At 41.7% G+C, this 12,818-nt stretch overlaps 1 protein-coding gene across 1 annotated transcript; it reads right to left on the bottom strand.

The window, feature by feature from the left end:
- Positions 1-209: 209 nt before the first annotated feature.
- Positions 210-1,338, bottom strand: TMSB15A (thymosin beta 15A). The gene is made up of 2 exons (XM_069463907.1): positions 1,231-1,338; positions 210-268 (listed from the first exon to the last, which is right to left on the bottom strand). The coding sequence occupies exons 1-2, from the start codon at positions 1,328-1,330 to the stop codon at positions 231-233; spliced, it is 138 nt and encodes a 45-aa protein (XP_069320008.1). The 5' UTR covers positions 1,331-1,338; the 3' UTR covers positions 210-230.
- Between the last annotated feature and the right edge of the window lie 11,480 nt (positions 1,339-12,818).

The following is a 12,818-nucleotide window of genomic DNA, read 5'->3' as shown; positions in this document are numbered from 1 at the left end:
ATCAATGGTGAGACTAACAGCATCTGCCACCTGGAATTTATACACCAATGGGAAGTTTAAAAATGAGCTTAAGGGAACATTGGTTACTCCTGACTTATTAGCCAAGGAGTATAGGTGAGAAGACATCACAAGTTGCCTAAAATCTCTACAAACATAGTTTACAAAAGACAAGGCTAAAACCAAGACTCTCAGGCAATGTTGAAATTCGTTCTTGGGAGAAGATCCCCATTTTATGACTTTTGAACAGACTCTTTCTCCTGCTGGATAGCTAGGGAAAACAAACACAAAAAATCATTAAGAGGGTATTTTCCTAAGATTAACTTCAGTTTCTTCCAAAAGAGCTCTTTGCTAAATCATTGAAGTCTGTCATACATGCTTTCAATTTAGAATGCCAGGGCACTAACCACAAATCCTCACAGTGGGGCAGGTGCATGTGTGAGTATGTGCACATGTGTATGTTAACCACCTGAACATTCATTAGGATCTACATCAACTGTGGTGTTTTTTTTCTTTTTTCATTTGAGAAGTAGATGTATGCTATTGCCATTTTTTTCATAGATTATTAGAGGACTGAGGAGAAAGTGAAGCATTTTCTCCAGATTTCTCTAGCCTCATACAACTCAGAAGTTATAACTTTTCAGATAATTTTGACTAACTTTGCAACTCTCAAAGCTGACATGACAAAAAGTGCCCCTCATCTTTTGCAAATACACTTAGAGTTTCTCCAGTAGGCTGTAATTCTGGAGGGCAAAACTGATCCCTTGAGTCTGGGAGCCTGAGTATACCCCAGATCTAAACTTGTTCTTTCACCTTATCTTGTCAGGTAGCAAATGCCAAAAGGGCAGAGTTTTCATGGTTCTTTAGGGATGAGACCAATGACCCAAACTGTTGGGTGCAGAAAAATGTCTAATAAACATAAAGTGGACAAAACTAAGATTTTTCTGGTGCTACATCCAATATTCCAAGATTGGTTCCAAAGTGGTTTTTAGTAATTTTCCAATACGAAACTAGTTTATTCCCCCATCGCTACTAAGGCCTATTGTGTGAGTACCACTTATATAACTCAAGTAAGAAGACAACTATTTGATATTTCTAACTGTTGCATTAAATGCAATGGTTCTTTAATTATTGCTTACATTGTGGTAAAATTTACAAGAGTTCATTTACTGAATCTATCAACTTTCACCATTGTTTGTCTCCACAAGAAACCTCCCCCACCCAATGACTTACTTTCCTTAGAGGGGAGAGTATTTTTTTCTTCAGTATTAGTTTTCTTCAGTTTTGACCTGTCAAACTTCTCCACTTCCGACAAGTCTGGCTTATCACTCATCTTGACTAAGAGAAGGACTGAAAAAAAATTAACTGGCAGAACTATTAGCATAGGAAAGGGTCATAGCTAAAAATTCTCACATTTAATAGCAATATTTGTTTTACCTGCTAATTTTCAACAGGAAAACAGCAAAAAATCTTAGAGAAGTTATGTTTTTTTAGAATACATTAATTCCATATCATTACCCCATTTCTGATAGGCAGTACTGTAAATGCCATTAGATCCAAATGCACTAGAAACCAAGATGATCTAGAAATCTGGAGCCGATATGTCCGACTCTTTAAAAAAAAAAATCACAGCAAAGGTAAAATGGAGGTGAGAGAAGCACAAGAGCAGATAAGGGTAGAAAACAAAACAAAATTTTGGATTTGACCAGTTAATGATTTAATGATTTTGTAAGATAGCACTATTCAAGCATCTTTGCTTTCTACTCAATTACTTCTTTTTTTGGCATTCTTCTTGAGGATGGGGAGTAGCACACAAAAAAGGGTAGCGTAAGTTGTACTAATTTCTTTCCATTTCAAATGCTCAAAGACAGTAGACTAAGGCATTACAATGAGAGAGGAAGGGGATTTAGTCGGTCATAACTAACTACACATCTCATAATAGCTCCTTGTGGCACTGCTCTGTAAATGCTGTAAGAAGGGACAGCTAATTGGGATCACACCCAGGACTTCAGTAGCATGAGACAAACCGAGTTGTGTCTTATTTCACCATATTTTCTCTGCAAAGGGAGAGGCAAGGAGATGAGGCTCAGGTGCATGGACATGGACATGATGAATTGCCTCGTGCCCTGTGAACATCCCGGGTTTGTCCAGAAGAAACAATAGGAGACCCCAAAAGCAGGAAAGCAGAGCTCTCACGCACGTTCCTGGCCCCACCCTGGTGGAGTAAGACACGTCCAGCGCCCGGAGTACAACGGAGAGGCCCCCACGCAGCCAGAGGTCCCGAACGCGCCTCGGTTCAGTCTAGGTTAGTTACCCTAAGACCCTCCTTTGCCAAGAGATCAGACGCACAATCTCAAAGCTGGGAAACTGGAACTAACAAATAATATTAGGGCCGGGCGCACAGACCAGTTTGTCAGGAGCAGTTTGCGTACTTTTTAAAATAACTATTACTGTTGTCTGGGCCCAGCCTAACGGCCACGGGAGGGGAGGCGAGGGAGCGAGGGGCCAGCCCCAGAGGGCCCGTTTCGGGCGGCCCCCACAAACTCCTCCTTGTCCTCTCACCCTCCGACCGGCAGCTACCGCGGACTGGCCGTTTTGGGTGTCCGCCCCCTCGGGCCGCCTTTTTGGGACCGACCCCGGGAGGGCTTGGCGTGGCATGCGGAAGGCGGCGCCCCGGGAAGACAAAGGCGCGGACCCGCCAGGCGGTGCAGAAGCGAGACGCCAGCCCCAACCCCGGCCCCTCCGGCTCCCGAAGGCGCGACATCCTCCACTCTGCAGCCCCCCTGCGTCCTCCCGTCCCGTCGCCTCTGACTCCCGCGGGCCGCACGGCCTCACCTGAAGGCTTGAGACTCGCGAAATGTCGTGGGCCGAGCTGAGTCCGCCGCTGACTCTGGACCAGGTTAGCGTTCCCGCGCAGAGCCCTGCGGTTATAAGCCCCGCAGCAGGCCCCGCCCCAGACCCCGCCTGGCCTCTCTGATTGGCCAAGGGAGCCCGGGCCCGCCTCCCGACCCTCCCTCCACTTCAGCCTTGCAGGCCTGCGTCCACTCTCTCCCCTCTTCGTAGGACCTCACCCCTGCAACCGGGGCTTGAAGACGTCAGAGTGCACTCGACTTCCCCAGACCCACATCCCCACTTCTCCCACTACTTTAGTCCTGGGAGTCCACATTCCCATTATTCCAGGTACACTCGCTTCTTCACAATAACGGAGGCCTCTACAATAAACAGGTAGGTTTTTCCCAGTTAGCTTTGAACGTCTGGAACTCTGCGGTCCAAGATGAATGAGCCGTATTCAACCTCCTTTGGCTTTCTATAGCCATTGGGGCCTAAGCACGCTGTGATGACCGAACAGTGGCTTGGAAGCGGGGTTCGGTGTTGTCTGTTCTAATCCTTGGCCAGGTCATGGAGTAAGGGTGCTCATGGTGAAGGTGAATGGCTCAGAGTTATTCACCCCCACAGCTGAACATTTCTGTGACAGTGGTGCTCTCCTATATAAAAGTCACATTTTTTTACTCTCTCAGTGAACACTTTAGCAGTGAGTTCAGAATGATCACAGGAGAATATACTGAGACTATTCATCTTTATATCCCCAATCCCTAGCACTTTGCTTGGTCCACTTGGTCCACAGGAGACACTGAATAATACATGTCTGTGGATTGTATTAATAGTAACAGGCATGATAGAGCACAATTTTTGAACAGCAGCGCCACCTAGTGTCTATTGTGGGAGAAACGGGAAAATCCGGTAGTTACTTGAAAGGACTAAATGTTCAGCGTCATTTTCTGTTAAGGTAAAATGGAAGTAGAACTCTGTCTTTAGCTTGCACCCCATTTTTTCCATATGGCTCATGTACTGTGGTATATATCTACATAGATCAGAAATTACCCTGTTCACAATGATTTCTCAAGCCTTCCCCAGCTCATCCATTCCCTTTTCTATGCTCTTGTAGCACTTTGTGTTAATCTGACAGTTTTGTATGTCTGTTGGGGAAACTCTTAAAACAGAAAGGCACACTTATGCAACAAACAATATCCATTGAGTACCTACAGTGTCCCAGCATTAAATATAATAAATGCCAGTGTTTTCACCTCTCGGATTTCAACGTTGTTCACATTTAGAAATATTTACTTTGTCTTATTTTTTAAGGAATGAAAACATTACAGAAAAATTGAGATTTCCTTGACCCTTGCCCCATTTCCATTCAACTTCCCACTTCCCCACAGGTAGTACTATCCTGAATGTGATATAGCCTTCTAGCCCATTTGCCCATCGTTATAGATCTATGTGATTTCTGTTTCCAGAAGAATGAAGCATTGTTTGAACCAGTGCTCCAGATCTAAGACCACATTCCTCCCATCACTTGGGGCTGACAAGAAGCCCCAAACACTCGCCCATCCCCAGCCCAAATTTCAAAGTCATGCCACCCCTACCTGCCTTGAATTTATTGGAACTCATCTAATGATGACATTTTTCTCCATTTGTGCCAGTGCCCACTGCAAGATCCCCAAGAGACCTCTCAACTCCCACATTCTAACCTCCATAAGGTTGTGTTCACATCCCCTCTTTAGTTCATTTCTCTCACCCCTACCCCACTACTAAAACACAATGAACCCTTGGTAATTCCTCTATATCCCCAACCTCTTCTCTGCATGCCCCCTTCGTTGTCTTGTTCCATCAGAAAACAGATTCTTCCCTGAGGACTCTGTGTCTCCTGCAGCCCCCTCACAAGGAGCAGATGATTTTTCTCTCCCACCACCATCATACCACAGAGCCTAAAACTCAGGTAAGTGACTTCTGTGCTTCTCATTGCTGCCTTCAGACCATTCCCCTCCCACCTCCCTAAAAAAACCCAGCTTTTGACAGCTTGTACCATTGACTAGCCTTCATCATTGTTGTCATCTATCAAACTTCAACTAGTCCCCTCTAATTTCTCAAAGATTTTAGCTCCTAGAACACAGTCATTCTCAACAGTAGTTTTCTTGTCTTAATTCTTGATAAATTCAAGAATGATCATTCTCCCATTCTGTAGGTTGTCTATTCACTCTAATGATTGTTTCTTTGGCAGTGCAGAAGCTTTTTAATTTGATCAGGTCCTATTTGTTTATTTTTGTCATTGCTGTGATTGCTTTTGGGGTCTTCTTCATAAATTCTTTCCTTAGGCTGATGTCTATAAGAGTTTTTCCAATATTTTCTTCTAGAATTCTTATGGTTTCGTGCCTTAGGTTTAAGTCTGTTATCCATCATGAGTTGATTTTGATGAGAGGTGAGAGGGGCAGATCCTGTCTCAGTTTTCTACATGTGGCAATGCAATTTTCCCAGCACCATTTATTGAATAGAGATTCTTTTCCCCAGTGTATGTTTTTGTCTGCTTTGTCAAAGATCAGATGACAATATGAGGGTATCTGCACTCGAATGTTTATAGCAGCACAATTCACAATTGCAAAGATGTAGAAACAACCCAAGTGCCCATCAATACATGAGTGGATTAATAAAATGTGGTATATGTATACTATGGAGTACTACTCAGCCATAAAAAATGGTGACTTAATACCTCTTGTATTATCCTGGATGAAGCTGGAGCCCATTCTTCAAAGTGAAGTATCACAAGAATGGATAAACAAGCACCACGTGTACTCACCATTAAATTGGTATTAATTGATCAACACTTATGTACACATATGGAAGTAATATTCATCGGGTGTCAGGGAGGCAGGAGGAGGGGATGGGTAAATTCACACCTAATGGGTGCAGTGTGCACTGCCTGGGGGATGGGCACCATTGTAGCTCTGACTTGGGCTGTGCAAAGGAACCATATGTAACCAAAGTGTTTGTACCCCTGTAATATTCTGAAATTAAAGAAAAAAAGAATGATCATTCTGACAAACTGGCCCCTCCAGTTCCTTAAACATTTTTCCTCCATGACATTGTCCTCAACCCCACCTCAGCTGCTCACTCACACAGCCATACCCTAGACCTTCTCATTGCAGTTATAGAAACCCCCCCTCACCTCAATTTCAAACATCCTTCTTTCTGATCATCTCCTCCTCTCATTTCAGTTCACACCCTTTGGACCCCACTTTCTTTCAACTTTACCAGAATCCCTAATCCACTGATCTTATCAGATTTTCACTATCTCTTGTTCCCTTATTGTCTTCTCTCTTCTCCTTTCCTAGCTTAAATGGCATGCTCAATGTCTATAAGCATTCCTGTATATATACCCTCCACTATCCTGCCTTTTTACTTTGTATTGCTTCCTTGGCAAAATCAGAACCCTGGATAAATCCAGCTACAACTCAACAAGCCTGAGCCCACACAGATAAATCTGGCTGGAGGAAAAGACATAAATACATGACTAATTTCAGTTTAAATTCATGACCATGAACTTCAATTGGACCCTTAAGGTTACCACATGATCACTCTTTAGGTCTCCTGTCCCTTAACTATCTGACTATTCTTAGTTACTATTTCATACCTTCTCTCTCTTCAAACTCCCTACACCACCTCCCCATCCCAACTCTTCTCTTGATTTCTATTTTTACTAGAAAATTGTAGCCATTGGAAGAAAACTTCCACAGACTCCTACCACCACATCACTTCACCTACCTGTACCTGCTATGTATACATGGCTCTCCTGTTGATATTATACATAAAATTTCTAGACTCTCCTCTGAAATTGATCCTTATTCTTTTCCACTAGATCTCTTTCTTTCACACCAACTCAATGACATTGTCACCCTTATCTCTAACATCATCAATATTGTGCTTGCTACTGTATCATTTCTATCAGGATACACTCATCTCTTATTTCTTATCTATCTCTATGTATCTATATACACATTATCATTATAAATATATATACATTCTTTTTATATGTACGTATTCTTGACTCCAATTCTCCCATGTGCCATTACCCCATTTCTTTGCTCCCCTTTTATGGAAATCTCTTTTACAGTTATATGTGATATATATTTCCATGTCAAATATAAGGCATCATTTGAACCAGTGTTCCTGGCCTAAGACTCCACACCCCTAGGCCTTCTGCCTACATGTATTTTGTGTCAAGAGGGAGCTCCGGATGACCATCCTTCACAATCCTTCATTCTCTCTGCCTGCTATATTCCTCACTCATTCTGCTTCAGCTGTAGCCTCCCTATTGTTCCTCAAAAAAGTCACACTCCCTGTTGTCTTAGAGTCTTTACAATATCTATTTCATTTGTCAGGACACTTCTTTCCCCAGATATCCAATTGACTACTCTCTCATCCCCTTGTAATAGTTGCATCTACTCACTGTTTGTAATTTTTCTCCTCCCATTCTCTCTTGAACACATTCCAATTAGGAATTCACCTCTTCTATTATGGTCTAACATACGATCTATCTTGGAAAATGTTCCATGTGCACTTGAGAAGTATGTGTATTCTGCTGCTGCTGGATGGAATGTTCTGTACATGTCTGTCAGGTTCATTTGGTCTAAAGTGTAGATCAAGTCCAATGTTTTCTTATTGAAATTCTGTCTGGATGCTCTATCCATTGTTGAAAGTGGGATATTAAAGTCCCCTAGTATTGTACTGGTGTCTATTCTCCCTTCAGATCTGTTAATATTTGCTAGAAAGCTAGAGTGGTTATACTAATATTAGACAAAAAAAATCAGATAAAAAATCAGACAAAACAAAACATGTTACTAGAGATAAAGAAAATTATTTTAGAATGAAAAATGTCAATCCCTCAGGAATTTATAACCAATATAAGCATATATGCATCAAATAACAGAGCACCCAAATACCTAAGGAAAAAAACTGATAGAAATGAAGGGAGAAATAAAAAACCCAACAGTAATATTTTAACACATTAATACTCCACTTGCAGAAACCCTCACTCTTACTCAAAGTCATGGAAGCTAAATAACTTTCTCCTGAATAATTATTCTATAAAGGAAGAAATAAAGATGGAAATCAATAGTTTCTTTGAATTAAATGACAATGGAGATACAACTTATCAAAATCTATGGGACGCAGCTAAAGCAGTCCTGAGAGGAAAATTCATATCCATAAATGCCTATATCAAAAAGACAGAAAACCTGCAAATAGACAACCTAACAAATAGACTCAAAGAGCTGGAGAAAGAAGAACAGAATGACGCCAAACCCAGTAGAAGGCGAGAAATTACTAAGATCAAGTCAGAATTAAATGAAAAGGACAACAAAGAAACTATAAGGGAAATTAATAAAACAAAAAGTTGGTTCTTTGAAAAGATAAACAAAATAGACACACCTCTGGCTAGACTAACCAAGAGCACAAAAGTAAAATCTCTAATAACCTCCATTAGGAACATGAAAGGAGAAATCACAACTGATGCTACAGAGATACAAGATATCATCTATGAATTCTACAAAAATCTTTATGCACACAAACTGGAGAATGCGGAGGAAATGGACAAATTTTTAGAAACACATAGCCTTCCCAGGCTCAACCAGGAAGAAATAGAATTCCTGAACAGACCAATGTCAAGAACTGAAATCGAAACAGCAATAAAAAACCTTCCCAAAAAGAAAAGCCCTGGTCCAGATGGGTTCACACCTGAATTTTACCATACATACAAGGAAGAACTGGTGCCCATCCTACATAAACTATTCTCCCATATTGAGAAGGATGGAATTCTCCCCATCACGTTCTACCAAGCCAATATAACATTGATACCAAAACCAGGAAAGGACGCAACAAAAATAGAGAACTACAGACCAATTTCTCTCATGAATATAGATGCAAAAATTTTCAATAAAATACTAGCAAATCGAATCCAAGTACTTATCAAAAAAATAATCCACCACGACCAAGTGGGCTTCATCCCAGAGATACAGGGGTGGTTCAACATACGTAAATCTATAAATGTAATTCACCACATAAATAGAAGCAAAAACAAAAACCATATGATACTCTCATTAGATGCAGAAAAAGCATTTGACAAAATTCAACACCCTTTTATGATAAAAACACTTAACAAAATAGGCGTAGATGGAACCTACCTAAAAATGATACGAGCCATATATGACAAACCCACAGCCAACATCATTCTGAACGGGGAAAAGTTGAAAGCACTCCCACTTAGAACTGGAACCAGACAGGGATGCCCACTGTCCCCATTACTTTTCAACATAGTATTGGAAGTCCTTGCGAGAGCTATCAGGCAAGAGAGCAAAATCAAGGGAGTCCAAATAGGGAAGGAAGAGATCAAACTCTCACTTTTTGCTGATGATATGATGCTATATCTGGAAAAACCCCAGGATTCAACCATGAGACTCCTGGAATTGATTAACGAATATAGCAAAGTCTCAGGCTACAAAATTAATACACACAAATCAGAGGCATTTATATATGCCAGTAACAGTCAATCGGAAAACCAAATTAAAGACTCAATACCCTTCAAAATAGCAACAAAGAAAATAAAATATCTAGGTATATACCTAACTAAAGAGGTAAAGGACCTCTATAAGGAAAACTATGAAACACTGAGAAAAGAAATAGCAGAACTTGCAATAAATGGAAAACTATACCATGCTTGTGGATCGGAAGAATCAACATTGTTAAAATGTCTATACTACCCAAAGTGATCTACAGATTCAATGCAATCCCTATTAAATTACCAACATCATTCTTCACAGATGTAGAGAAAATAATTATACACTTTGTATGGAACCAGAGAAGACCCCGTTTAGCAAAAGCAATTTTAAGCAACACAAACAAAATGGGAGGTATTAATTTGCCAGACCTCAAACTATACTACAAGGCCGTGGTTCTTAAAACAGCCTGGTACTGGCACAAGTGCAGGGACACAGACCAGTGGAACACAACAGAAAATCCAAATATAGAACCATCCTCATATAGTCACCTAATTTTTGACAAAGCAGGAAAGAACATACTCTGGGGACAAGAATCCCTATTCAATAAATGGTGCTGGGAGAATTGGTTAGCCACATGTAGAAGACTGAAACAGGACCCACAGCTTTCCCCTCTCACAAAAATCAAATCACGGTGGATAACAGACTTAAACCTTAGGCGTGATACAATCAGAATTCTAGAAGAAAATGTAGGAAAGACTCTTACAGACATTGGCCGAGGTAAAGAATTTATGAAGAAGACCCCCAAGGCAATCACAGCAGCAACAAAAATTAATGAATGGGACATGATTAAATTAAAAGGCTTCTGCACAGCCAAAGAAACAGTCACGAGAATAAACAGACCACCTACAGAATGGGAAAAAAATTTTGCATACTACACATCAGATAAAGGACTGATAACAAGAATCTATTTAGAACTCAGGAAAATCAGCAAGAAAAAATCAAACAACCCTATCAAAAAGTGGGCCAATGACATGAATAGAAACTTCTCAAAAGAAGATAGAAGAATGGCTAACAAACATATGAAAAAATGCTCAACATCCCGAATCATCAGAGAAATGCAAATCAAAACCACAATGAGATATCACTTAACCCCAGTGAGAATGGCCTTTATCAAAAAAACCCAAAACAACACATGTTGGCGTGGATGTGGAGAGACAGGAACACTCATACACTGCTGGTGGGACTGCAAACTAGTGCAACTCCTGTGGAAAGCATTATGGAGGTATCTTAAACAGATTCAAGTAGACCTGCCATTCGATCCAGCAATCCCATTATTGGGCATATACCCAAAGGAAAAAAGGTCATTCTGTAACAAAGACACATGTACTCGAATGTTTATAGCAGCACAATTCACAATAGCAAAGATGTGGAAACAACCCAATGCCCATCAATACATGATTGGATTAGTAAGCTGTGGTATATGTATACCATGGAATATTACTCAGCTATAAGAAATTATAAAGATACGACATCTCTATGGTTCTCCTGGAGAGAGTTGGAACCCATTATATTAAGGGAAATATCCCAAGAATGGAAAAACAAGCATCACATGTACTCACCAGAAAATTGGTTTCCCTGATCATCACCTGAATACACATCTGAGAACGACACCAATCGGATATCAGACTGAGGTGGGCGGTGGGGGAGGGGATGGGGGTATGCCTACACAATGAGTGCATTGCGCACCGTTTGGGGAATGGTAACGCTTGAAGGTACTGACTCGGGAAGGGGGCGGTGGGGAAGGGAGGGATATATACCTACACGATGGGTGCAACGCGCACTATCTGAGGAACAGACACGCCTGGAGCTCTGATTTGGGGAGGAAAGGCGGTACATGGGCAACGTATGTAACCTGCAATTCTGTATCCCCCATAACAATAAGATTAAATAATAAAAAAAAAGGACAGCCAAAGGGCTTGAACACTTTTTAAAAACCTCATCTTTGGTTATTTCAATAGGATATGACAATCTCCTCTCCTTGGCATGTCAATAAAGGTGCATTGCCACATGGAAACAGGGAGCCTGTCATTGGTTGTTTTTTGACTTTTGACAGCATGAACACTTTTGGCAGAGGTGACCAGTAGGGATAGTCAAGTTACAATAATACTGCTAGCAACATTTATATCAGTAGATAAAACACACAGCCTGGTCGTTTTTTATTACTTGTGCCCATAAAATTAAATATCTTAAACATGGGGTGACGGATACATCAACATCAAGGAGGGCCCCAACCCATGTTAGCCGTGGATTTCATCAGGAGTGTCCTGAGTGGTCAGACAGCGATGAGCCAGCACACCTGCCACCCTGCAGAACAGAGACCCACCTGGTCACCTCAGGCTGCACCAGCGCTCGGGCCTCAGAGAACAGCTTATCAGCACCATGCCCACGTGTAACCGCAGTGCTCGTCGGTGCCCCAAAACCTCCACTCCTGCAAGCTGTCCTTGAACATGTCAGTATACAGAGAACCAACTGCACTGCCAGCTGTGGTTTCAGCAGCAGCTCTGGGTCACTAAGGAAACCGAGTACTTTGTTGCAACAGCAGAGCTGAGACAGTATCCCTAACAGAAACCTGGAATTGAGCACTGCCTGATCCTTCACCTGCACAGTTCCTGTGCACATGGGCCTCACACACACCTTCTGCTGGGAGAAACACTGTCTATGCAAATGTGCAGCCTACCTGTGTCCTGACCCCTCGTGGAATATGTTTGCACCCCAAAAGAACATGCCCACAAGCCAAAGACAAGCTTCTGTTTGCTTCACTCTATTCTTTCCTCCTCCCTCACCCTTTGTCTGTATTTGGCAGTAAAGCAAAGCTCTTAATGATCACATTTAAATGGCAAAATTTTGATAGGTTGTTTCTATAATTGGTTCTCATTTAAACATGGACGTTCTAAATAGAGAACTGTAGAAAGTAGAATAGTAGGGCAGGAACTGAGTTGTCAACCTCTTTCCCATTTTTCCACTTGTCAAGCATGCGTCTGCCCCAAAGCCAGTGCCCTTGCTGGCCGCAGACCTTCAGAGATGCCCCCAGCAGCATCCACAAAGCAGGACCCTCCGGGCTCTGATCAAGTGTTGCCAAAGGCCTTCTCTGACCACCCTAGGTAAAATAATGCTCTCCCCACCCACCCTGTGCTAGCCCTCTCTATATTTACTCCCTGTTTTGTTTATCTTCAGCTCATGTTTTACATTCATTTACTTATCCCTAGAAGAAAGTTCTACAAGTGCAGGTACTCAGATTTCTTCACCACTCTATTTCCAGTGCCCAGAAGAGTATCAGACAAGGAGGAGAATGCAATAACCATTTGCTGAAGGGATGAATAATGGAGAAAGGAAATGTTCTCAGTGAAGTCTTTTACATATGCAGCTTACAAGACTTAAGCTGAAGGCTCAGCCAGCAGTGGTACCCTTTCATACACTTACTCCATTCAT

This window comes from Eulemur rufifrons, chromosome 30 (genome assembly GCF_041146395.1).
Source record: "Eulemur rufifrons isolate Redbay chromosome 30, OSU_ERuf_1, whole genome shotgun sequence".
NCBI lineage: Eukaryota > Metazoa > Chordata > Mammalia > Primates > Lemuridae > Eulemur > Eulemur rufifrons.
Note: the sequence above shows the minus strand (reverse complement) of the source record. Positions and strands in the feature narration are given on the sequence as shown.

Bases quoted from the DNA above. Each gene is read 5' to 3' on its own strand.
- TMSB15A (XM_069463907.1), bottom strand. From the start codon at position 1,330: ATGAGTGATAAGCCAGACTTGTCGGAAGTGGAGAAGTTTGACAGGTCA. The intron at 269-1,230 runs GTAAGTCATTGG...TGTTTTCCCTAG, and splicing joins TACTCTCCCCTCTAAGGAAA to CTATCCAGCAGGAGAAAGAG.